General features: G+C 46.6%; 1 protein-coding gene across 3 annotated transcripts; it reads right to left on the bottom strand.

Moving 5' to 3' along the window:
• Window positions 1–1541: 1541 nt before the first annotated feature.
• LOC125947648 (uncharacterized) lies at window positions 1542–26217 on the bottom strand. 3 transcript variants are annotated; one of them, XM_049672825.1, is made up of 5 exons: window positions 25949–26217; window positions 22258–22412; window positions 11658–11743; window positions 8584–8661; window positions 1542–1761 (listed from the first exon to the last, which is right to left on the bottom strand). In XM_049672825.1, the coding sequence occupies exons 1-5, from the start codon at window positions 26045–26047 to the stop codon at window positions 1628–1630; spliced, it is 552 nt and encodes a 183-aa protein (XP_049528782.1). In that variant the 5' UTR covers window positions 26048–26217; the 3' UTR covers window positions 1542–1627. The 3 variants fall into 3 exon arrangements, with proteins under 3 accessions (XP_049528782.1, XP_049528783.1, XP_049528784.1); XM_049672826.1 differs by having other exon boundaries at window positions 22258–22374; XM_049672827.1 differs by lacking the exon at window positions 22258–22412.
• Window positions 26218–27365: the final 1148 nt, after the last annotated feature.

Here is a 27365-nt window from a genome sequence, read left to right as displayed (position 1 = left end):
TATGTTTATCGCACGCTCAGCGGAACCGAACCTGCGCCACGAGCGGACTTAAACTTCAGGTTGACGCCGCTAGATGGCGCAGCGTCTGCAGTAAAAAGCGCATTAGAGGATCCCGACTGAAGGCACGCTTAAGCTTTGGCTATATGGTGTGCCGCTACATTGCTTCAATGCTAATCGCATTACGTAAACATTCCTGATGAGATGGTTTTGCCAGATTTTATGACTAAAATAAGCGGAGCCTACTTGTTCCTGTGTGAGTTAAGCAATGGAATTATTGGGTGCCCGCAACACTTTCCCGGCAAATGCATAACTGTTCTGATGAAAAAAAAAAAAAGCTGGCAGATTCCACGCCCTGCGGGAATTGATGTTATGCGAAGCAGAGGGCGGATAGCCTTCCAAGTTAACAAAACGACCATGAGAGCACGAAGACGTAGACGGCTCTTTCATGACCTACATGACACGCATGTCATGACATTCATGTCACATGAGTCCTCAGGAGTCGCTTTAGCTACACCTAAGAGACCTTTAGGCGAAAACCTTAGTCAAGCTCATGACTATGACTTCGACCATCAACCTTCAGCGTATCCTTCACTTAGTACCCAAGTCCAAACCCGTTTCAATCGTTTTTGAGTGTTAATCATTTTCGCTGCGTCATTGTCATTTATGCTGAGTCATGCTCATGACTATGATTCCTAGCAGCATCCTTGTGTGTTTTCTTCACTTAGTGCCCACGTCCGAACCAATTCCAGTGGTTTTTGAGTGTTAATATTTTTTCTCTGTGTAAATGTCATTGTTGCTGAGTCAGGCTCATGACTATTACTTCTACCAGCCTCCTGTAGTGTTTCCTTTACTTAGTACCCACGCCCGAACCTATTTAAGTGCCTTTGAGTGTTAATCTATTTTTTGCTGAGTCATTGTCATTTTTGCTGAGTCACGCTCATGACTATTGCTTCTACCATCGTCCTTTAGTGTTCCCTTCACTTAGTGCCCACGTCCGGACCCATTCCAGTGGTTTTTGACCGTGAAACTTTTTCGCTGGGTCATTATCATGACCTACATGGCACGCATGTCATGATATTCATGTCATGACATATCATTTATGTTCGTCATATGCTCTTATCATAGTATGTCAATTTTGGTACATATCAAGTTAACGAAACGACCATGAGAGCACAAAGTCGTAGGCGGCTAGATAGACAGATACGGTCAAAGTAGCAAATGTTCCCCAAAAAATGCATCGCATTTAAAAATGCATGAATAGTAAATATTTGCATTCCGATACACCCACTTCCTGAGTGATTTCTTCCGACAGATTGTAGTGGTGCTGACATGTTAACCAAACACTCCTCTATACCGGAGAAGTTGCATTCTAGCAACGTATATTTCGCAGAAAGAATCATTGTTGTTGTGTTGTTATACACAGACATATAAAGGACTCACGGACACACGCTTTTGTTGTGGGCTCACCAATGCAAAAGCTATACATTAAGATCCACAAAAAGTTATTTGTGTATATTGAAATAGGAGACATAACATTGTGTCAACGTCCAGATTTTTAATAAAAACAATTTACGGCCCCGCCCAAAAGTACTGATGAACAATGCTGTAACAAGATATTCATTCACTGCTAAAAGCAGTCACTGTTATAAATGCTGTACTTTTTGCTCTCAGGACAGGAATCTTCGTACTCTCTTTCACAATTTACTGAGGGTCCTCCGTTCACTGATGATTTCCATATGTAGAGTTCGCATTTTGTTCTACCTAAAAAAGAAGAAAGAAATGTCAACTTGACTTAAGTTTTCTCTAAAGTAGTGGTCGGATTGATGTAGTGAAATAAATTCAGGTTGGGATATGATCCCGTCTGAAGCATGCGTAGTGTGACAGCTTGAGGTCTGGTTAGTTTGCCGTGCGGGGGAGGGTATAGTATTTTACCAAGGTAGTAGTCTTTGGTAACCTCGTTGAAGGTGGAGAGAGTGTCACGGAACTCGACGAGCCTAGAATCGACGGAGCCTCGACTCGCAGTGGTGTCAGCGCGGAGGGTTAGTTCGCGCGCTTGGACGTGTGCGATGTCATTGAGGTTGGGGAGGGAGTCAAGTTAGGGTTCGAGATGTGCCGGGAACCAAGCGATTGTATGTGGCTGGATGACTTTGCTTTTGAGAATTCGATGAGCTTCCTCGGTGATGGTACCAGAGGCAAATGCCCGAACCACCGCCCTTGAGTGAATAAATATTTCAGCTCTCTCATCGTCGAGAAGTGCCAGAGCGATCGCAACCTGCTCTGCCCTAGCCGGGGTGCTGTCTCTGATGGAGGCCGCACAAGTGACGTGTCCGTCGTGATTGACTACTGTTGCGACGAAGTCCGATGTCTGCTCGTACTGGGCCGCGTCAACGAAAGTGACTGTGTGAGGCGAGGCTTTTATCCTCAGGAGCAATGCCACAGCCCTAGCTTTGCGCCTGCTCGCATTGTGTTGTGGATACACGTTTTTGGGAAAAGGAGTAACCATAATGTTGTCCCGTAGGTAATCTGACATTTCACATGTGCGTTCCATCGCTACAGTGGGGCCGATTCCTAAGACCACGAGAACCTCCCTCCTCGTAGACGTGCTAGAGAGTCGTGATACTTGAGCGGTTTCCTGAGCTTCGATAATTTCATCGAGTGTATAATGTACACCTAGTTGAAGAAGGCGGTTCGTGCTGGCGTTTATTGGTACTCCTATTACTTTTTTGATGCTTTTACGGATGAGCGTGTCGAGCTTGTGCCTTTCAGAAGCGTACCACTTGTGCATTGCAGCCACGTAAATTATGTGACTCATTAAGAATGCGTGGAATAGCCGTAGGAGATTGTCCTCCTTTAGTCCGCTCCTCCTGTTTGAGATTCTATTGATTAATCCAATCATGCACTCCGTCTTGGTCGTGATTTTTCTGAGCGTCGTGATGTTACCTCCGGTAGACTCGATGAACATTCCCAGCACCTTTATGGTGTCGACCCTAGGAATGCTCGCCCCGCTTTTGATGTGTGGTTCTATGTCAACTTCGTCCAGGGGCTTCCAACCCCTGGGTTTAGGACCTTTGCGGACCGGTCTGTAGAGAAGTAGCTCAGACTTGGTTGTCGAGCATCGTAGGCCTGTGCCATCGAGGAAGGTTTCAGTACGGTCGACTGCTTCTTGTAGGATCGATTCCACTTGCCCTTCGCTGCCGCAGGTGCACCAGATGGTGATGTCATCAGCGTATATCGTGCGGTGAACTCTTTCGATTCCCGACAGGGATACCGACAGTTGCCTGAGGGCTAGGTTGAACAACATTTGCGGTTCTCCAGGAACGATCTTACGTAACCGTGAAAGGCTTGTCCTAAGTTAAGATCCGAGATGGATTCCAGAATATGTCAGGGTGATAATGTTGTCGAAGGCCTTCTCTAGGTCAAGCCCGAGAATTCCCCGCACGTCTCTCGTATCTTGGTCTATGATTTGAGTCTTGATTAATTTCATTGCATCTTGTGTCGAGAGGCCTGGTCTGAAGCCCACCATGTTGTAGGGCAGGAGACCGCTCCGTTCGACGTGCTTAGTAATGCGATTGTGAATTACCTGTTCCGCTACCTTTCCTACGCTGGATGTAAGGGAAATCGGTCTGAGGTTGGACAGGTTTGGAGCTTTGGCGGGCTTCGGATTGAGGATTACCAGAGCCTCTTTCCAACCTCGTGGGACTTCACCTGTCTGCCAGGCCTTGTTGATTTCTTCTGTAAGCCACGCTATGGACTCGTCGTCAAGGTTTCTAAGAGCCTTATTGGTGATTTGATCAGGCCCTGGCGCGGACCTGGCATTGAGGCAGTGTAGGGCCTCCCTGACCTCGTAGACTTTGAAGGGGGCGTCCAACTCGGGGCACGAACCGCCCCTATACGTTGGGTAGTCGTCTGGGTTGGCCAAGCCCAGTGGGAGATACCGACAAGCGAGGTTATCCAGGCCTTTGGACACGTCTTCTTGGCGCGTGGTCTCATGTACGATTCTCTCCAGTACTTTACTTTGGTTGGATCTAGCATTGGTTGCGTCGAGCAGGTGCTTGAGGAGATTCCACTTGGCGCCCACTCTCATTTGTCCGTCAGCCGAATTGCATATTTCATCCCACTGCTGTTGACTTAGTACCCGAAAGTGCTCCTCAATGGCTTTGTTAAGCTCTGCGATCTTTTTCCTAAGCCGCCGATTGAGCCTTTGCCCTTTCCACCTGTACAGTAGCGATGTTTTTGTTTCGAGTAGGTGTGCCAGCCGACTATGCACCCTGTCGACGTCGAGTACCAAAAATTGGTACTCATTACTATGCAATGAGACTGACGTGACACTGACAAAAGCATTACCCTTTTTCTTTATGAAAAACGCCTCCAGCAATTCGCGTGCCAGCGTTCCCCGACTCTTACCTACTAGACGCGTGTCCCCAAACTGCGGCTCGCAGCCACACGAAGCGCAATGAAAGTGCGAACCTGTACCGTTTTTCATCGATAATTTGTGCTCCCTTAATCTGTCGTTAGTGCAACGTCCAGTCTGGCCGATATATACTCGGCCGCAATCCAGAGGTATTTCGTAGACTGCACAGCGCAGAAAAAGCGTGGTGTGCTCCTTTGTGCACACAGGCTTGGGTCTTTGAGAGGCGATGCGGGCGCAGGGCCTCGACAGCTTATTGGGCGCAGAGAAAACCACAGGCACGTCGTGCCGATTCGCAACCTTTTTCAGGATATGCGATGCCTTGTGCATGTACGGTACAACTACCGGTCTTGTCTTATTTCCCTGCTGCTGCCCGGGCCCTCTGCTAACGCCCTTCAAGCTCTGGAGCAGCATCTCGAACACACTGATAAGGACCGAAGAAGGGAAGCCGGCTGCAACCAGGCGCGATTCTTGCATGTGAAAGCTCTCTTCCATCGTGTGTTCGCATGACTTCATGAGCGCAGACCAATGACACATCGTCGCTATAGCCCTTTTAACAAGTTTAGAGTTCGCGCAATCGAACGGGAGTACATCTTTTCCCGTGTAGGGACTATATTGCCAGGAAACATGTCGCTCGCCTAGGATCATACAAATGTCCAAAAACTGCTGGTGCATGTTCGAAGGTAGTTCATAGGTGAAGGTTAAACATTTTTCATGCTGTCTGAATGGGGATAACACCGAATCTACTACATGAGACCTAGACGCAGAGTTACACCGTTTCAAAACCACAAGAAAATTCTCAACGTATCTAAAAATCTTGAGGACAGTGTCCGTGTCAATCACACTCTCTACAATACGGTCAATACATGAAAGAAAAATGTTGGATAAAACAGGAGCAACACATGAACCGATGCAAATCTCCTTTTTTTGCACGAACAAGTCGTCATTGAATGAAATGAAGGTGCTGCCTGTAAATCTCTAAGACTGACATGAAATTGTCAATGGACAAGCCGGAAGAGTTAATAAAATCTACGCCACCATGATCCTCAATGCAATTTTTTACGCAAGACAGAAGTTCATTAGGCGGTGTGGAATAAAAAAGGTCCTCTACGTCAATAGAAAATGCGTAGGCAATGTCCTGTCTGCTATTGCGTAAATCAATAACTTGACAGGAGTTCATAGTGAAGAATGGATGAGCAAAACAAAGCTTTTTAAGATTCTTTAACAAAAACTAGCTGACACAAAGCTGCCAGATGGCGTGCTAGGTTACAATTGATCTAAAGGGCATATTGGGCCTTGTGTGTTTTAACCGTGAAAAACACTTCTTAGCTAGTGGCCCTACTATCGCTAACAGATTTTGCGAGGTGCTGCAAGTTCAGTTGTTTGCGCAAGGCTACAGTCTACGAGATACCCCTGGATTGCGGCCGAGTATATATCGGCCAGACTGGACGTTGCACTAACGACCGATTAAGGAAGCACAAATTATCGATGAAAAAACGATGCAGGTTCACACTTGCCCTTTCATTGTGCTTCGTGTTGCTGCGAGCCGCAGTTAGGGGACGCGCGTCTACTCGGTAAGAGTCGGGGAACGCTGGCAGGTGAATTGCTGGAGGCGTTTTTCATAAAGAAAAAGGGGTGATGCTTTTGTCAGTGTCCCGTTTGTCGTATTGCACGATAATGAGTACCATTTTTTAGATGCACTATGGTGATTTCTATAATATTTTTTCTGCATATGGTTCTGCGCATACCAATCCTGTGTGTATAAAATATGGCTGTTTCTTTGCAATCAATTCAGTGGCAAGTTGGCGCCCTTTCTGTCCCTCCTTCTTCTTTCCTCTTACTTTTGTTGCGCCAGAACCATACTTCTGCTGAACCAGACAATGTCATTTCCAAACCAGAGGTTGCTGCGATACTGGCCGTTGAACTTCCCTCCTAATCCTTCTCAGTATAATAGCTAGAATACTCCTGAGCATGCAGTGAATACCATTGAACAAAACGAGTCTCTTCGCCGGACCCTTTATTGATTGTTTTTTAAAGACGATAGTCTTTCTTGGGGAACTTAAACGCTGAAAATTTGGTCTGTCTGTCTATCTGTCTGTCTGTCTGTCTGTCTGTCTGTCAGTCTGTTTGTCTGTCTGTCACCCGCTTCAGCCACCCGGCCAAAGTTGGACCACTTGCTTACCGCCCACACTACTTAAACTGGTACGGCTGTTCATACTTGTGAACGTTATCGATCACAAAGTAAATATTACGCATATCTGAGGCGCAACATCACTAGGTAAGTATTAGGAGGTGTGTTCCTTTAATAGAAAATACATAGATACGTAACTCTAAAGACCCTAGTTTCTTAAGCTGCGCTGAAAATGCCATGCTATGCGCGCCGACGAACGACGTTCCCCGACTACGCGCCGACGAGCGCCCTCTGCCATGGAGGAAGGAAACCCTCTGCACAAGCTCATGTTTCCCGATGTATTGCCAGATGGCGTCCATGTCTCACGCAGCGCCTCCTCAATTTTATCAATGCCAGCCAGATGCGGCCGATTCAACATACAGGAAGCGCTGTCTGAGGCAGGGCAAAAGATAAATGGCCGCTTGATGAAATAATGCGGTAAAATGAAATCTGGTCAAACAAACCTTCATGCCCGGACGGAAATGGTACGAGAACAGCATCACGGGTGGCCGCGGATCAGACCAGCACTCATGTAGTACGGCCGGCAAAAGACTATCGTCTTTCGACGACATTTGCAGCGAAACACGCAGATACGCAGCAAATTTTTTTTTTTTTTGTAGAGCATTGCGGCACCTGTGGAGTATGTTTACATATTTGCTGGGAAATCCACCTATGTTTCCTGCACTCCTTGAATACGCAACGCCTCGATTACTGGTGGTATTTGTTATGAGTCAAAGCCATTTCGTAATTATGAAAGCTATATAAAGAGGTTTGTTCCGCTCCGCATTGTTCTTAAGTACCTGGTTATGGACATGCATGCGATTCACTGTAAACTACTTCTTTTTGAAGCCAGCCTGTTCTCTGCCTTGACTGAAATCAAGTGTTGCTTTGATTTTGTTGTATATTGTATTGCTAAACATCTACTAAAATAATGAGAACGAAGTAATGGTCTCTATTTCTGCAATTTCATTAACGTATCCCTTCATGCAGAGTACTTTAATGCTAACATTCTTTCAACTCTCTGGTGTGGTACACTTGAGGTCTTGAGGCAGTGCGAATAAAAGCACCTGAGAATTTTGAGTATATTCGTTTCATTTATTGAATAAATCTAAGGTCATTGCATCGTTTCCTTCCGCTTTTCTGCGGGATGTGTCTTGCTTTGCCCTTCTAACGTCATCGCTAGTCACATATAGAATCCCTATATCCTATTGGCCACTACTTCCAATCAAGGTTGTTTGAGTGCTCTGGGTAAAATCCAAACAAGACAGATGTTCACAGGAACATGGCGGCTTGAAGTGATGAACAGTAGGGGAAGAAAGAATATCGCTGGAGCAAACATTTCGGCAGGAGGGCGAAGATAAGTACTCTTTTCGAAATCTTGCCTTCAGCGACGTTCCTTGTGCGACTATTGCTCATTGCTCTGGGTACTGTATAGTTCAGTATAGAATTCCATTGCAACATTTACTTCATATATACATGCCCTTCTTTACCACTCTCCAGTTTCTCGTTCGTTATATTGAAGACAGTAGCCAGAAAACTACTTGTCCGGTCCGCGTCTGTACTGAACGTTAACAAACGTGAGTAAGGATGTCAGTTCTGTCATTGTAAAACCATAATATTGCACGTGCCGGAATCGTTCCTGCTACTCTTCAGGCTAGAATGTTTCTCATGAGATGTGATTGTTGGCTCGGAACGGCATTCGTAAAACTCCTTATAATCTTGTAACTGAGTACATCTGTTTATTAGTACATTCAGAAATTTAGAATAAAAGAACTCAAGTAGAGTGTTAAAGTTCGTCTTCTAAATGCCTTAGAGGACTTGCTAATAAACCTTAGAAATACCGCGGAAACAGTGTCAAATGTGGGAAGTCCGTTTGCTTGCCGAAAGCCAGCAGTGCATTTGTAGAATCATTGCTGTTGATTTAGATCACATTTTTTTTATTTCCACCTGCGCTTGGCATCTCTACATAGATGCAATGCGATACAAAGACATATTCTTTGCTTACATTTTCCGTCGCTGAAGGTAATAACAGCACACTTGGAACTCTCGTCATAGTACTCAAATCGGTATTTTCTCTTGAGTCCTATAAATAAAGGTTATTGAAGAACATGCGATTATTGGGGTCTCAAGATTACCACTTAACAAAAACACACAGTATTAGCCTAATTGGTGTTACTACAATATTTGAAACCGGGGAACCGGCATATGTACACACAAAAACAATATTTTTATGGAAATAAATAATTGACATCTTTAGAAATTACTGATGAATGAATGGATGATTTAATGTTTTAAAGCTATGCAGTAAGTGGTTGTAAGAATTATAATAGCCGAATGTATTAACGCCAATAAGGAAGCGCGTTTGCGCCAAAAAAAAGCCAAGAGCAAAGTCATCTAACCATATTTTCTTCCAGGTGATTTTGCCCGACAAACTGTCAATATTACTGAGTTGTAGCAATCATAGCAATCATGTGCGGTGTTGTTGGCGTTAATAATTTGAGCACTTCGTTAACACGCTATCGCAGCAAGATGATAACCTCGGAGAAATGGAACGAAGAAATATAAGTTGTTCTAGAACAGACAGAGGTTCCAGTTACTTTGTTAACAAAACGCCGTTTTATGCATTCAAGCACAAAAGTAACTGCGACGCCAAAGCATTTCTCCGCAAAGGTCTGGAAATAATATCTCGAAACTGGTGTCATCCTGAGAATTCGTTCCAAGTAGATCCGCCTTGCGAACTCCACGGCTAGAATTTGTAAATTGTAATATGGATCATAAGGCAATTAGTTACAAATTTATTTAGTGAATTGTTGCTCATTATTCCATTATGCATTTCAATATTTTGTGAAAGTGATGTCCGCCTCTTCGAGTAGACCACCTCATGAGCTATAATTGTGCTATCTGCGACAGGCAACCTGTAAAAATTTGTGAAAGTGTTCGCTGAAACACCCGGTATGAATATTGATTATCAATCTGAGTTCTAAAAAATGCAAGCAGTAATTGTGGGGTAATTCCTCCAAGGTGCCGATGAAATTCACTGTTGCAATATCATGTTCCGAAATCATTCTGACCACCCCGTGTTCTGACCGCATTCCCAATCTTGGTAAGCACGAATTGTTCCATTCTGGCCTCATGCAGAGTGCCACCATTGAAACTGAGGCTTTAATGCCTGACTTCGTATTGAACAACCAGACAGCATAACACGTGTGCTGTAACCTGAAGCTACATATTGATAAGAGCAGCTTCTTTACCAAAAAATAATTGAATCGATTTAATTTTTTGTCAGCGCATAGTATTACTGCGACGTGCTCGTAACTAGTACTTTGCCGAGTCAGTTAACTGCCCAAATTAGAAACTGAACTTCCTAAGAAGGTTTCTATACGGCGTTGTATGTATACCAAAACTTGCGTTGAAATGAAGTGTTTCTAGCATTTTGCTAAGAGCGCTTAGGGATGTAATAAGTTGCTGACTTATTTAGTTTTTCCCTGCGGCTCTGATGCATTGGCGTTACAAGCTTGAATTTGGGATTTGATAGTTACCCACCGGAAGTTTCTCAATGAAACTTAAAGCGAGGCTTTTCATAACCTTCTGTGGATTAGTGCGCGTAGGTATGGTGCCTCTCATCAAGCAGACAAAATATTTAGCCCAAAATGCGATCCTATGTACTTGTGCCAGAAAGCGCAACCGTGTTCTGTGTATCCAAACAATGCATCACAACGTAAAAATTCTGCATACGCCATCGGCTCATAGCTATCTTTAAATCACTAAGTCCACTATCTTTGTCAAATGAAATCTGATGATCAATGCCTATTGTGATTTTAATATATAAATTATAAGTGGTCCGCTCGGTCAGCGGCGAAACGGAGGCTATCATCATCATCAGCATATATTTCTGTCCACTGCTGGACCAACGCCTCTCCCTGCGATCTCCATTTACCCCTGTCTTGCCCTAGCTGATTATAACTTGCGCCTGTAAATTTCCTAACTTCATCACCCCGCCTAGTGTTCTGCCGCCCTCGACTGCGCTTCCCTTCTTTTGGTATCCGTTCTTTACCTCAAATGGTCCACCGGCTATAGGAAGGCTATACAAGCCCTAAATGTATATAAATATGGGTCTACTCTACATAATCTCTGATCAACATTATTTCCTTGAAAATATCGTGCACTGCCTTGATTCTCGTGACAACTAGAGTTAACAGAGGCAGGCAACGAGAGCGTCAGTGTGTAGTCCTTTACTGCTGCGGCCTCGCTAATTCAAACAGGCTCCGTTGCGTCATTCGGATTCTGACATTGAGCTGGATGAGTTTTTTTTTTTACAAATTTCCCTGTCAATGTTCACATCGTTTTCGGATACTAGTTAGCAAAGACTTTGTGACGTCTGCATCAGATGTCACTGCACTCTCATCGATAGTAGTAGACTCAGCAACTTCTTAAATGTTACGTGCACACTGTACTTGTCTGCTATCTTTACGAGCTCTTTCCCCATATTCTTGCGGTATTCGTTAAGAGAAAATACCATTCTGTAGTATATTGCATACGTGATTTGCTGTTTTTGTGCTTGCGGGCGTGCCTTTCACTAATTAGTATTTTCGGACCATTCAACTGTGCCGTACATGTTACTTGAAAAAAATCATGGAAATGGTTTGCTTAAAGCAGTATTTGCTATATCTTACCGCTTCCTATTTCGAGAATGGCTTCCGAAGTTTTGGTGAGCTTTTCAATAATAGTATAAAACGCATATCTGGGTAGGATTCTTTCCTTAGGATAACAAGGCTTTTAAAGAAGCAATGTGAGCCGCCTCGCCTAAGAAAATTATCTAAGCGTTTTACTTTAAAAATCTACTTTCCAAAGTGTATATTTAAGACGGTGCCGCAAAGTAGTTTAACATATTCATAAGTCACATTGTATTGTTGCATTCTGTGTAGTACTGCAGGTTTTGTTCGACCAAAAGAGCGATGTGGCTTCAATCGTTTGAATCGTTCCCATCAGAACAGCTGGATAACAGATCACCGGCTTGCTGGTTAGGCGTAATATTGATGTTGGTTTACTGGTAAAATAACAAAGTACGCTGCAACTTACTGCCCATCGCGGTCGCTCGCATCACGGGTGGACTATCCGAAGAGCCCTTCTTAGACAGACGAGCGTATACAGGGTACACTTGTGAGCTGAAACGAAAAACAATCAAACTGACTGTAGCAATCGCGATGTAAGCTTACAAGAAAATTAGCCCATTATTTCAATGAGTGTCTCTCGGAAGACTGAATTCAGTTGAAAATTAGATACGTTTTGTGCCAAACCTTTTTTCTACATTTTTAGTTATCGAAGCTCTGTATGGCGAGAGCTCCACGTATTTTTCGTGTTTGTGCGTCATCAAAAAGTTACAGTGGTGTTCCACTTCGTGAACGCGGGTTACGCGCAAGCATATGCACGTCGCGACCATGCGCAGCGAGCAACGCGGCGTCGAAGCACAAACAGAGAGGGCGCGAACGCGGCGATTCTCTTATCCACCTCCAGGCACCTTCCTCCTACCGTGCTCCCTTCATTCACGTTGACAAACAAGCACGCCGATTGGATCGACAGGGCATATGCGCTTGCGCGTAATAAGAAGGGGAGCGTGGGCCGTTCCTGGAGAAGCGGCTATACCGGGCCGACCCATGGCGGGGGTGAAGCCGATTTCTAGCACTTTGCCCCTAATCCTAATTAAAATAATAAAACATGTCACAGTTTCGCCCCAAAGGCGAAGCATCGATTGCGATAGCAAATTAGTGGACAGCTCTACGAAGTAAGGACAGTAGCTTTATCGGCCGTACAAACTTGCAAACATAGGCATACTAACAAAATTAACAAGTATGGTGTCACGTACGCACAAGGAAACATGAACGCATCTCACTCGATGACCGCAGAAACTCGCCGTCAAAACAGCGGAGTAAGCGTGGCAGCAACAGCGAGCGAGTGGACCTTCAGCTGCCGCTCGCATCAACGACGAACTAATCCGCGAAAGCACAGCGCAAGGCGAACTTTGTCCGCGCCGCAGATGGGTTTCAGGATAAAGCGGCCGAGCGGCCGCGCACAGCGTGGAACACCCCCGCCCCTACCCTCCCCCCGGTGCCATGCGGAGCCTTTGCTTCCCAGGCGGACGCGTGCGGCAGCTCGGGCTGCCCTGTGTAAAGCACATCCCCCCCCCTCTCCTTCCTACACACCTTCCGGAGCGTGGCGCGCGGCTGGAAGACGTAGCGCTTCCTTCCCGCTTCGCACTGTGGCGTGCGCGAGATTGAGCCGTGGTCCCCGGCTCACCCTTGCAAGCTTTCACTCGCACATACAGAATATGGCGCGCGGCGACGATTTTATCGCCCTAGGACCTTATACGGAACCTCACGGCGACGACGACGTTGACGTCAGAAATGCGCTTGAAGCGTCCATATAGTTGCTCTCACACTAGTAATAATAATAATAATAATAATACATCAAATAACCAAATCGAGATGCATTGTTTCAGGTGGATAGGTATACTGGAATCGTTTCTGAACCGCACGTGGGCGCAGGAGTAGGAGGCGTTGCCATATACAGAAAGGACCAAATGTATGTAAAGCTATACACTCTTGACTCCCAAGAGGACAATACCACTGACTGTGGGGATTTCTGTGCAGTACAAACGAAAGACGCAATTTTGACTTCCACTTTGTATACATCTCCATGCACACCCAAGTGTGACATCGAGAAGTTCATAAACCACGCACTTTGCACATGTTAGCCCTGATGACACTACCCATGTGATCATCGTTGGAGACTTCAGTGTAGACATTTGAAAACCAAATAGCAATGATTCCCCCAGTTTTTTCTACAAATAACCGCTTGATTTAAAGTTCCCCACCAATCCAATTCACTCAACAATGGTTGTGCATACATTTAACTTTGGCCAAGAAACTGTCTAAGGTCGTAAGTGAACCAGTCAGCGTATACCACAGTAGTCACAAAGCTATCGTCACTATCACTATCAAAGGATGCAAACAAATACCTGCCACTTTGTCTAACCCTCTGTGATGTGCTACAGCTTAGCTGGTCATCCACCTTCACACAGTGGAATGTCTTCTCAATATTGTCATTTATTCTTCTAAAATATTCTGCTTCTTCCTGGCCAATACTGGCGTGCAACGCCACTAAGGCACTCAAATCAGTGCTATTGTCTCTATATTTTTCTCATCGGCCAAAACTTTTTTCTACCAGAAAATTGACCTAGTAATACATGGCTAAGTTCAGACGTTTCTGGCTTAATTTTGAGGAATGATCACGGAACCCTCTCAACTGTCCGCATATTCTTGCGTTAAATGTTATGCCCCTTGCCACTTCTGTGAAATAAACGATCCCCTTGCTTATAATATGTGGAAATGCAGGGTAGATTTTGAGAGATGTGTAGACAATCAGGGTTCAATGTTTATGGAATATTACGGTCCTTGGTGTCCAAAAGCCTAATGAAGCGGTAGAAAGGGGGAAATATATGTGTCAACAATGCTATAGAAGTTTTACTAGAAGAACCCTACTAGGTATCTAGATCAACTCTGGCGGAAATCAGAGAACATTAAACCTGCTGTGCATGAGAAGTTGAAGCTGTGTCGGTGAAGTACGGGTCTTGCGTAACATGTTGCAAGCATGTGCTCGAAGTACGCGGTCAGCGTTTAAATCGGGTGAATGCTCGGTCGACGACGTGTTACAATCTGTCGTTTAATTACAGGCATCTAAAGCTCTTAATCCAACTCCTCGAAAGGAGCAGCTTCGATGTAAATTAGGCTGTGATTTTGCAAGCGCGCACAAGTTTGCTGCCAGATTTTTTATTTTTTATTGTTCTTTATTTCCATCATCAGCCGTGCTATGCAGTGCTTCATTTTGTTATTTCGCAGTCATATACCGAAAATATATGGACAAGAGCACGAAAGAACGATTTAACTACGTGGTTCAATATAGCTTACTTACGTATACTGTAAATTGTACAGTATTGCTATACAGCACTTTTCCCCGCCTCCTGCAGGCTGCCAACTGTCTTTCATAAAATGTGCAGACGTCCGTATATTCATTACATAGCACAGGATTAATGTGCCGACATATTTACAGTAAAAACCCGTAACATACAGAAGCCTGTAATTTCATTCCACGGCATTGTAAAATCACACCGTCACATTAACGGAATTCACCGTAAAAATACAGACGTCTAAGACATTATACCACCGCACCGCAATAACAAGCTGTAGTTTTTGCAGTGAATGCATGTAAAAGGTACTGCCTTCTGTAATTTCGTTACATGGCCCCACAATCTCATGGCGTCACATTTACAACAATTTTAGCAGTTCTTTGTAAATTATCGAAATGTGTTTTTAATAAAAACGAACCTGCCACATTTACATTCATCATTATTAAAGTAGCCCGATATGTATTGTTGTGTCCTTCACTGCCGATGCTGCAGAGCCATTGTGGTTTACAAGGTACTAATTACTTCAGTTATACACTTGATCTGAAGCAAGGAAAATTGATAAAACTCCAAAAAAGCGCACTTAAAATAAAACGAAAGCAACATATGATGCCAGCATGAAAGTATATTAGCCCTTATTTGAAGTATATTAGAGTTCCTTGTAAAAAAAAACAGGAAGCAGTCCATACAATTAAAGGAGAATTAGGAGATCATGTATTACAACAAAATATTGCGCAAGAGTAATTGTGTAGTGTTAGTCTACAGTGCACCAGTAATACGAATATCTATGACTGGCAAACTATGCTAGAGCATGCATTTAAAATAATTTTTTATTCTGCCTAGCAATACAATACACACTATTTCGAATGGAACAAGCGCTCTCTGCCTCAATCCACTTCCGTATCCCATCCAACTGCTTAAAGGTGAATCCCTTGGATGGGTGCAACCCATTGATATCGGCCAAATTTTTTCCGTGCAGCAAGATTCAGCTCGACGCGACCTCGACGAAGTCAGTGCTCTTAACCCTCCTGATGTACCAGTGGCTGACCTATTGAATTCGTCGATCGCAGACGGACTATCGCCATTTGAACGCTCTGCTCTTCTGCAGCTGCTCTACCAGTTCCGCGAGTCTTTCGATGTTGCCCTTGGCCGAACTTCTACCGCTGTTCACTACATCGACACCGGCTCCAACTCGCCGTTGCGACAACGTCTGTACCGTGTCTCCGCCGCGGAACGTCCAGTTATTACCGACCAGGTTGACGATATGCTTAAACGCGACGTTATTCGCCCTTCACAAAGTCCGTGGGCATCCCCTGTGGTTCTCGTTAAAAAAAAGAATGGCTCGAATCGCTTCTGCGTGGATTACCGGCGCCTAAACAAGGTCATTCGGAAAGACGTGTACCCTTTACCCAGAATTGACGATGCCCTTGATTGCTTACAAGGTACCTAGTTATTTTCATCGTTAGATTTGCGTTCCGGGTATTGGCAGGTGCATTTAGCAGAGGCCTACCGTTCAAAGAAAGCCTTCCTCACGTCTGACGGTCTATATGAATTTAATGTCATGCCCTTCGGCCTCTGCAATGCGCCTGTCACCTTCGAGCGCAGGTTGGACTCGGTTCTGCGGGGTTTGAAGTGGCACATATGTCTCTGCTACGTCGACAACATTGTTGTCTTTGCGCCAGATTTTTCAACCCATCTCGAACGCCTCAATCATGTTCTGGCGAGTCTGAAGAACGCTCAGCTCCAACTGAATCTCAAGAAGTGCCGTTTTGCTGCGCGAAAACTTACAATATTCTCAGTCACGTCGTATCAAAGGACGGTGTACTTCCGGACCCGGCTAAACTGCATGCCATCACCGACTTCCCCAAACCGACGACTCTAAAGCAGTTACGAAGCTTTGTAGGGTTATTCTCCTACTTTCGCCGGTTTGTGCGTAACTTCGCCTCTAAAATTGCGCCTTTGACCCAACTTTTAAGCAGCGCCACCAGTCTCTCGTCGTGGTCTTCTGAGTGTTACCAAACCTCCTCCACCCACCGCCGTCTCCTGGCGTCACCACCTGTACTGCGCCACTACGATCCTACGCCCGCAACTGAGGTTCACACGGACGCCAGCGGTGTCGGCCTGGGTGCTGTTCTCGCAGAACAAATGCCTGGGTTCGCAGAGTATGTCGTCGCATACGACAACAGAACACTCACCAAGTCTGAGTCAAACTATAGCGTCACCGAGAAAGAATGCTTGGCAATCGTTTGGGCGCTTGTCAAGTTCCGTCCATACTTATATGGCCGCACGTTTGATGTAGATACGGACCATCATGCATTATGTTGGTTATCTTCGCTGAAGAATCCGTCAGGTCGCCTTGCCAGCTGGGCTCTTCGACTTCAAGAGTTTGATAACCGCGTTGTATATCGTTCCGGACGCAAGCATGCCGATGCTGATGCACTGTCGTGATCATCACTGTCCACCGAAACTGCGTCAGTAATACGAGACCACTATAGACCACCCATTGTCAGCTCTTGACGTCGCCACCGTGTCCTATGCACAGCGCCACGATCCATGGACCGCTTCGCTTCTTGACGTTTTATCCGAGGCACCCTTTCGACCACTCAAACTCTGCGACGCCAAGCTTCGCACTTCAGCATTCGTGATGGCCTCTTGTACCGGCGGAACTACTCGCCAGATGGCCGGAAGGGGCTCCTAGTTACTCCCCGAACAATCTGCGCGTCCTTTCATTCTGACCCGCAGTATGCTCACGGCGGTGTCTTCAAGACCTATTAACGCTTACGCAAAAGGTACTACTGGCGCGGAATGTTTCGCTTTGTCCGCAAGTCCATTTGCGGCAGCCGCGAGTGTCAGCAACGAAAAAAAAAAACGCCGCATCCTGCCGCAGGTTCATTACAGCCCCTTCCGTGCCCAGACGGCCCATTCAACCGCGTTGGAATAGGTGACCCGTAAAAGAGCCAAGGATTCTGGGATACGCCGTCCGCTCGCTGTTTCCGGTTCGAGGAAGCGCAGCCGCCACAACCGCTTCGCCGTTGAAGCCTATTGATGCGCTTGCAGTCCGGCTTTGTCACACTCGAAGATTACGCGGTTGCAGGCGCCTAGCAAAACCATGGTCGGCTGTTCAGCCGTTGGCTATTCAAATTCAAGCGTTAACTCATGTAACTACTGCTTTGCAGCGTCCCTTGCTGAGTCAGCTCTGCGCAAGCATCAGAGGCATGGCTGCCACTTCCAAAACTGAACCATCAGTGAAGAAAAAGAAAATGAACGTATGTCAGTGGCACTTAATTATCAGGCGGTGATGAGCTGGCTGTGTAAGGGCCGACACGGAATGATTCCCCAAGATATTTCTTTCTCTAACATTGACTCAAGCAACAATAACTATTTCAGTACTCGCATGCACATATAGAGGTATTATGAAACATGGTTTTATGGCACAAATTTAAATGGGACACAGCGAGATACATACATAATACTCATAACCAAGTAGCTCACCTTAGTTCCTTGAACACAGATAGAGGTAATGCGCAGCCGTAATATGTCGGCGATGCGGCCATTTCCCCATCTTGTTGACAAAAAAAGCGAAAACTTCTATGTACCACTTCAAATGAACCTCGAGTTTCGACCGAGAAATGCCGTTGACAGCGTGCAGTTTTCATACATTTTCAGCACTTCACTTTCTAATTACGCTAGCTGCGCCGTTACTGACGATATCAGTTGATAAATTATCGGATAAAGATAGCTTTTCCATCTGTCTGACTGACCCGCAGGCAGAGCAGTCAGTGACGGTGCGTCCAAGCAGCGGAAAATGTCGTAGAGCTAAACCTGGCAGAAACAAAAAAGGCTGCCGAAACGAAAACCAGAGTTCGTTTATGAATAAAAGCGTATCCTTGCCTTTCTTGGCTCGTCATTGTCGCGCCCAGAGTGAACTGAAGCCTAGAAATCAGCTGCATGAATGGTACGACATTGCTAGTCGACAAAGCGGACAGAAAGCTTTGCCCGAGTGACAGTTGAAACCGCGTACAAAAACACGTGCGCCGGGCATGCCCCCGATGCCGCCGCGTCGTCCGTCGAACCGGAAGCTGCTAGCAGACGGCGCGCCCCACAATTCCCTGCGATTGCTCGTTTTGCGGGTCACCTATTGACCTTTATGGAGCTTTGCCTTTGACCATGGCGGGAAACCGATGGGCTATCGTTCCTGTCGACCACCTTAACGATACGCCGAACCGCTGCTCTTCCCACGGCGACAGCACAGGACGTCGCCTCTTTCATCCTCAATCGTTTTGTGCTTCGACACGCTGCTCACGTTTCTTCTGAATAGATAGTTTTAGTTTAGCGTGGTTACCGGAATAGCGGGCGTACCGGAATAGCGGGATCGAAATGCGCATGCGCAGAACGCTAAACGAGCCATACCGTTTACCGTGCGCACGCTATTTCTCAGAGTTAACGTAACCGTGTTAGCGTGTTTACGTAGTGTACGTAAAACATGGCGGCGGTCCCGGCCGCCCGCTTCGAACTGAATTTGGAGTTGCTGTTGAATAATTCACTTCATTGGTAAGAAATGACTGCGTAAATGGCTTTCGCTTACCTTCATGCAGGATCGACAATATGTTTTTATGAATAATTTAGCGGAGTTTTCGAGATTGCTCCTCTTTTCGAACGCGTCTAAGCTTAACGAAAGAAATTTTCTCCGAGATGTGAGCGCCACCTGTCGATAGGCGCGACGACGGCATATGGCCTCTGAGATGGGAGGATTTCGGAGGCTATGGTAGACAGCTTGTACTGCTTGTCTGTTTCGTTGCAGATCGACGGACATGGGAAGTAAAAATACAACGGCGCTCCTGGCTTCCATTTCGTTGCTTATCGCACTTTCCGGACGCACACACACATATCTTAGGTGCCCTATGTATGCGAAATTCAAAGCGTAATGGAATAGCGTCCCGCACGTAAACTACGCTATCACGCTATACTAAAACTCTCTTTCTGCAAAGTTCGTTTGCGGAACGGTAACGCTATTTCCCGTAACCCCGCTATCACGCTAAGGCTAAACTAAAACTGTCTAATGACTATGGCCGCGTATTTCTCTCCAATGTAATTCAAGCGCTTCTCCAGCAGTGCAATATTGTACATCGGACGTGTACTGCCTACCACCCTCAGACGAACGGTCTGACTGAGCGGCTTATTCGGACCCTGGGCAAGATGCTTGCGACACATGTTGCAAACAAACAAAGTGATCTGATCAAACAAACTGGGACCTGGTTCTTCCATTTGCGACCTACGCGTATAACACCGCTACGCAAACCACAACCGGGTTTTCCCCCTTCTTCCTTCTGTACGGTCGCCAGCCGTCGCACACTATCGACACGTTGCTGCCATACGCACCAGATGCCTCAGAGTGCATGCTCGTGTCGGAAGCCGCCCGTTACGCTGAAGATTGCTGACAACTAGCCAAGCGCTTTACTACGGCAGACCAACAACGCCAGAAAAACGCCCGCGATGACGACCACCCTCCTGTCGCAACATTCGCTCCTGGAGCACTTGTGTGGCTGCATGTACCGCACTGCGCTCCTGGCTTGTCATCCAAACTGCTCTCCAATTATCATGGTCCCTACCACGTCGTAGAGCGTACCTCCCCTGTAAACTACGTCATTAAACCTCTTACAACGCCCGCCAACCGTCGTCGACGTGGACGTGATGTTCACGCAGACCACCTCAAGCCGTACTTCGACCCTCTTGTCCCCGCCTGTTAGATCGCCAGGATGGCTCCACCTTTCTCGACGGGGGCAATTATAATGAAGAAATGAAGAGAATGACATCCCAGGCTGAGCGATCATCATCACGATAAGGCACGAGATCGGCGCTCGACCCCGATCTTGTTCTCCCTGCGTACTGTTCCGAGCTACCGCCTGTCTGTTGGTCTCGCGCAATAAACCTCTTTACACCACCTAGGCTTTTGAAAGACGATAGTCTTCTTTGGGCTACCAAAACGCGAAAAACTTTGTCTGTCACTCGATTGAACCGCCAGGCCGAAACCAACCAAGCTACTAGCACTGGTGGCACGGGGTCGTACACGTCAACATCATACAGCGCAAAGGAAAGCTCAGGCCTACTTGAGGCTGAATATATGTGATCTGTAGCGTTCATTTAATTCAGAATACACATTGGACTGGTTTTTACGTAAGTAAATGAAAAATATACGCGTTAGAAATGGTGTTGAAGAGACGCTACGCGATAAAAACAAGCCGACTGAAGCCGCGGCTCTGTAGCCGGTTATGAGCCAACAATGGGCCTCTTCGATTATCCGTCCCTGAAAGTCCTGGACTGCCAGAGGCAGTGCTTTCAACCAATGAGCGTTGCGTGTGCAGCTTCTCGGGCAGTCCGGGACTGTTAGAGGCGGATAATCGAAGAGGCCCAGTAATAAAGAAATTGGAGCACGCTTAAGCTTCGCTTTTAAGAGTGGAACGCGATAAGATTCAAAGATCCCCAACTGCTTCTCATGCTTCCCGGCAACTGCAGTTTATGCAGCCGTAATATTTACTCTAAAACGCTGGCGGCGAACGCTATTCACGAAGGCGAGCGTTCGGGTAGAAACGCGGCCTCTTGCGTGGGCCGATCCCGGAGGTAGTGCATATCCGCGCCAAAAACATTACATCATTTTCATATTTCTGTCATTATTTCGCACTTTTATGTTTCGGTCTGAGAAGATTTAACATAAAAGGCATGCGCTGTGGTGGTTTTCTTTCATGGCATTTTTTGTGAACTGTGATTCTCAAAATTCCGAGCAATAGCTTTGCCAAGAATGCAAGACAAGGTATGAGCAACATTAATGATAGAATGGTGTGACAATATAACCCGCATATACCGCATGCCATATAAGAAGGCGTGGCATATACGTGTACTTAAATATATTTTGAGGGCCTGCGTGGTTTGGGATGGTTTTTTCGGCCGCGGGCGGCAATGCCGACGCCGACACCGGATTTTCTGCAACACGGGGCCCTAAACGCTATCTCGTTAAAAGGTCCCAACGCATGGCGCCAGAGCAGGGCAAACGCGGGAAATTTGAATTGAATTCAGGAAGACCTCCATTACATCCATCATGGGAGGAGTGAGAGGGGAGGCGAAGAGCATGAGGGGTGGGAGGGGGGAGAAGAGAGGGTGTTACGTATCAAGATCGGAAGAAGACTATCATCTTTTGATGTCATTTGCAGCCAAGCAAGCAGATATGCGGCCAATTTTTTTTAAAGTAAACGCTACTCACAAAGCAATATCAAAGTGAAGGCGTGCTCACCTGATCGTAGGTGCTCGGCAGACGTATAAGACGCAATCCAAGGTTCCTCCTCTGCCCCTTGATCATATGATGGAACAATAGAAAATTTGCGCCACTCGATCGCTCCCTTTTTCACCCAACAGGAGACACTGGAGAACGCTTCGTGCAGTGTCTGCTTTAACACAGCCACTGCCGCTGGATTATCGGGGCGGGCAAATGGCGGAAAAACTGCGCATGCTCGTTGTGCGACCCCCCCCCCCCCCCCCTTCCTGCACTTTGCACTCTCCACCATTTGCTCCGTCTCTTCTTCGTCCGTTTTCAGGCAGTGCGCATGCGCGTGTCTTAATAAACGGAATATCGCCGTTTTCTCTCAGCACCAGCGTAATGCTGTAATTTTTACAGGAAGAAGTGAGCGAAAGGAACGGGCACTTTTTACAGCGTATAAAAACACTCACCTCTTGTCATATTGACGATAACCCTCTATATACATAATACACGTCGCATTTATGAATCGAGCGTGGTTGATGTAGATGCACGATGGATCGCCTCCATTCATTTGCCTTGAATAACTTCTGTAGAATAAATATATTTTATCATCCGCCCGAAGAAACTAGAAAAGAAAGAATCATGCCCAGGAGCTAGGGAGATGAAGCTTAGTTTGTCTAATGTTACGTCATTCCAACATTTCCGCTTGGTAATACCCGGTCCAACTCTAAACGTATCGTGTTTGGAGGCCATCTGCTTCATTTGATTCTCTCCATAGAAAATAATATTACAAAATTAAATCAAAGCTGCGAGCCGTGAAATAGCCTCGCACCCAGCACTATTTTACAGCCGCACCGCTATCCTCCTAGCAGTGGCATATGGGGACCACCGCAGCAGCTTGCAACAATACTGGTGTTGCAAAAATGCATGCCAATCCTGAAAATTGTGCATTAGTAAACTGGGCCGTGGTCATGCAAGGTTGAACCCTGCAAACGCTATCCTGCAAAATGTGGTGCCCGAGATGAACAGATTTATAGCATTTAAATAGTCGTATCACAAAAGCTTGGCTTTACATATCATGCATGAGCGTTGGATCTTACGTCACCTCTGAAACATAGTGGTTTCCATTGTATAATTTCACAATAAGCGGTAGCTAAGTTTTGCACATTGGTTTTATACAGTAGATATATGTAGAAGTTCCACACATATTAACGGAATGAAAAAGGAAACGTAAGCGGCAAAGCTTCATGCTCCGTTAGCTGTTGTATAGCGCGACTTGCAGATCAGTAGTGTGGACGGATACGCAGAGGAAATGGACAACACATAGAAACAGGACAACCCTCGACACAGGACGTCATGAAGCTGATAAAGCGTCAGATCATCCACCGGAGCACGGGAGATAACAGAGCAATCCTTGGAATAGACCTGGAGAATGGCTTTCGACAATATCTCACACGAATTCATTCTCCAGACTATTATCGGCCTCGGGCTTGGAAAGAGGGTCTACGACTTCGTCCGATCATTCCTTAGCCAGAGAACTGCCAAGCTCAAAATCGAAGGATACCTCTCGCAAGAAATCACCCTCGGTTCACGCGGCACACCTCAGGGCTCAGACATCTCGCCAACATTATTCAACATCGCAATGATCGGGCTTTCCAAGGAGCTCGCCAAGATTCAAGGAATCAGCCATACCATCTACGCAGATGACATAACCATCTGGTGCGCTGGCGGGAGTGACGGCCAAGTTGAAAACGCCATGCATAGCGCCATCGATGCGACAGAGCGCTTCCTCCGCCCCACTGGGCTCAGATGTTCTCCATCCAAGTCTGAGCTACTTCTCTACAAGAAAAGACCCAGAGGTGGTGGCCATCGCGATTGGAAACCGGCGTCCGAAAGCGAAATACGGTTTTTCACTGGTGATGGGTCCCCGGTGCCCAGAGTGGACTGGCTCCGAATATTGGGGATGTATATCGAGTCTAACGGTACCAATGGTGCCGCACTCAGAAGGATCATCGCCAAGACAGAGAGTGCTCTTGGCCTCATCCGGAGGATCGCCAACAGGCACCAGGGAATCAAGGAAGACAATCTCATCCGCATTATACATGCTTTTGTGCTCTGCCACCTTTCATACTCGGCAGCCATGCATAACTGGTATGTTGCAGAGAGAAACAAGTTAAATTCCCTCATCAGAAAGGTCTTCAAGCTCGCCCTCGGCTTACTTGTAAGCACTCACACCGAAAACCTGTTAAAGCTCGGAGTGCACAACACGCTCGAAGAAATAATAGAGGCGCAAGAGCGTTCACAGCTGCTCAGGCTATCCGGCACCCCGGCGGGCCGCAAGATACTCGACGAGGTGGACCTCTACCCTGTCGACCAGTGCCCCGACGCCGTGCGGATTCCCAGCGACATGAGATCTCAACTGCACATCGCGCCCATTCCCCGCAATATGCACCCCGCACACAACATCGGCATACGTCGGGCCAGGGGTAGAGCTCTACTCGAACATGTCCATAACAATCACATTGAGGCAAGCTTCGTGGATGCCGCGGCATATGTCCAACAAGAGGCGTTCGCCGTCTCCATCGTCGACTCTAATTCCAGGATCACTTGCTGCGCTACAGTACGTACTTCGAAGCCATTAGTAGCCTAACAGGTTGCAATCGCGCTGGCTGTACTCTATGGTCGCAGAGAGGCAATATATACCGATTCTAAGGCGACCATTAAGGCCTACCAAACCGGGAGGGTCTCCCCTCAGGCCCTTCGCATTCTCCAAAGCTTGAAAAGTATCTCTCCGCGTTCTCTCATTTGGTTTCCCGCTCACTTGGGGTCGACTGAGGGCTCTCCCTCTAACCCGAACGAGAGCGCGCACGAGGCCGCGCGAGGACTCACTGACCGCGCCGCCTACGCAGCCCCCATATCCCGCGGGGAACCATTGATGACGTATAATGAGATCACCAAGCATTATTATTTGTCAAGACGGGTATTCCCCCTCCCGCACCCTGCCTTATGCAGGGCGCGGGCGGTGATCCTTCGACTTTTACAAGCTCGTGCGTATCCTAACCTTGCGGTTCTTCGCGCTATATACCTTGAAAGGTATCCCAGTGCGGACTGCCCTGCCTGTGGACTAACGGCAACATTGAACTATGTGTTGTGGGAGTGGGAAGCCATCGACTCCGCCTTCAGCGAGGATAGGTGGGCTGCGCTTATGGGCAGCCCCGAACTCAACGACCAAACCCTGGCCGTCCAGAATGCCCGCGATCGGGCCGTCAAGCTCGGCTTGGCGGTCCCTACGTGGGACTAGCCGGGTGGCGCGGGGTCTCCCCTGCGTCTTCTCTGGACCTCAATAAAGTTATTTCACTCACTCACACATAGAACCGCCACGTAACCGTAGCCGGGAGTAGCTTGCTCTGCCTGTTATGGCTCCTTTCTGAGCCGCTGTCTTCGCTACCTACTATAAGGCTAAAATTTTCCGTTGCTAAAACACATTATCAATCTCCAAACACACAGTGACGTTCAATTGTGACGAACAATGTCATTGCAAACTCCACATCAAATCGCTCCTTTTCCGCACCTTTGTTGTCACTCTCTATAATATTGTGTATCATACGATTTAGTTGTAGCCGAACTGTGATCTTGAACGCCAGAACACACCAGCCAAATATGGTTGCTTGTCTAAATAGGTAGTGGTCAATTGATGTATTGAGAACGTGGCTGCTCCACGGTTTTTAAATCTGCAACTTGATGAAGATTGAAAACTGAAACTCTGCCTTCTAGCACTGCAAGATTGTGGCTCCTTTCCGGTAATTTCTGCGTGGTGGGTTTGTGGCGGCCGCCCAGAACAAAATATGACAGCTTTGCGGGGTGCTTCAAACTCAATGTAGAGTTTATAACTGCTCCGTGCTCTCACTCGATGTCGCATTAAGTGAGATTGAGCTATGTTGATGTGCTGAAGAGAATGCATTGAAGGTGTGCGATTCAGCAACGTAAGTATCTCTAAGGGATTGCACAGACGGATTTATTAGCCAACCAACCTTTCGTCACAACGCCCAACATGGTTTCTACAAAATAAACATCTCAGAAAGATCGTGCGATTTTTTCCAAGTGTCCTAATGCACGTGACATGGTAGTCATAGGTAAAATGAGGAAGTGGATCCTACTTACGGCATTGAGATCCTCCAAGGTCGCCCTCCCAGTGTAGTCAAAACTGCAGGCAGCAAGTTGAATAGTAGCAAATAGTATCGTGAAGCGCATTTGGTTCATGTGGCTGCTACAGGAGTTGGAGAAGGGCAACAGCACCGACTGTGAACGTTGCGTAGCCAACTGTGTAATACTTGTGTGCCATAAGCACAATACTTAGGTCCAGAACATTCTTTATGTTTTGTCGTATTGTATTGAGTCCTATGGACGGTGCGTAGTCAGCTGTGTAAGACTTGTACACCACAAATATAACACAGACTCAAAGAATAACCTTTATGCTTGCCCTTTTTTTCCGTGGAAGCGGAGCAATACATAGCTACCATCAGCCGCAACACAGGTGGAGATATGATATATCAGCCTATTGTCTCTCACCGAAATGGTGGAGCTATGTCGGGTAAATACCGTGCAGCACCAACCCGCTTGTACTGTATATGTACTAAACAGTACTTTTTCCCGTGTACAGGTAAATGTAAGAGAGAACTTTCGGGTAAATTTCAGATTCTTCCCCCTGTACCATGCATGGAACGAATCGATTGTTTCGCACCAGGAGGTCCTGCGCATATGTTCGAGTACCGCATCAGGGAAATCCAACGCCTATCTCACAATAAACATTCTTTGAAGAGGCTTCTGCCCAAAGCTTGTATACTTTTCCAGCCATTTCAACGAAAAATAAACTAATCTCTACGCATCCATTTGCTCTCAACAGGCCGTGTGTTGGGCCAGGTATCATCATGGCAACTTTACCTTGGCTGAGCACGAGGTCATTGGTTGTGTCCTGGTCGCGTCTGTAGCATTTCTGTGGTGGAATGATGCCAAGACCCCGGTGCACTTGAATTTCCGTACACTAGGAAGAGTCTTTGGTGGTCAAAATAATTGAGGAATCCTTCGTCATCACATTCCTCATGACCATCTCAGTAGTTTCCGGCAGTGAAATACAACGCGTAACACAATTTAACCTTACTCTGGCTTCCGAACAAACGAAACCCATGGCTGATGCTGCCACTGCTACTGGTATCTTATGCAAGCCACTTCTTCCTCTTATTTCTCTGCTCCTCTAGCGCAATTCAAATCGCCCGCCCGAGCGAGGTGTGGTTACGTCATGTCCATATAGTGACGTTGTGCCGCCGGTGAGTATAACGGCGCCCGCCGACAGCACTACGGCCTTTTTTTTTTTTTTTTTTTTTGCGGAAAGCACAAACACGCGATAAGAAACATAGCCAAGACAGAGTCGACGGCAGTGCGAAAGCAGAACTTAAAGCGCGCGCCGAATTGTGAACACGGTGATCGTCGATGCTCGTCGCAATGGACCAACTAGTTGACGACCCTGACAACGACACATTGGCTCGCGATGCTGGGCTCGATTTTAGCGATTTAAGCTCCG

The sequence above is a fragment of the Dermacentor silvarum genome, chromosome 8, assembly GCF_013339745.2.
Source record: "Dermacentor silvarum isolate Dsil-2018 chromosome 8, BIME_Dsil_1.4, whole genome shotgun sequence".
Lineage (NCBI taxonomy): Eukaryota > Metazoa > Arthropoda > Arachnida > Ixodida > Ixodidae > Dermacentor > Dermacentor silvarum.
The sequence above is the reverse complement of the archived record's forward strand: the minus strand, read 5'-3'. Positions and strand labels throughout refer to the sequence as shown.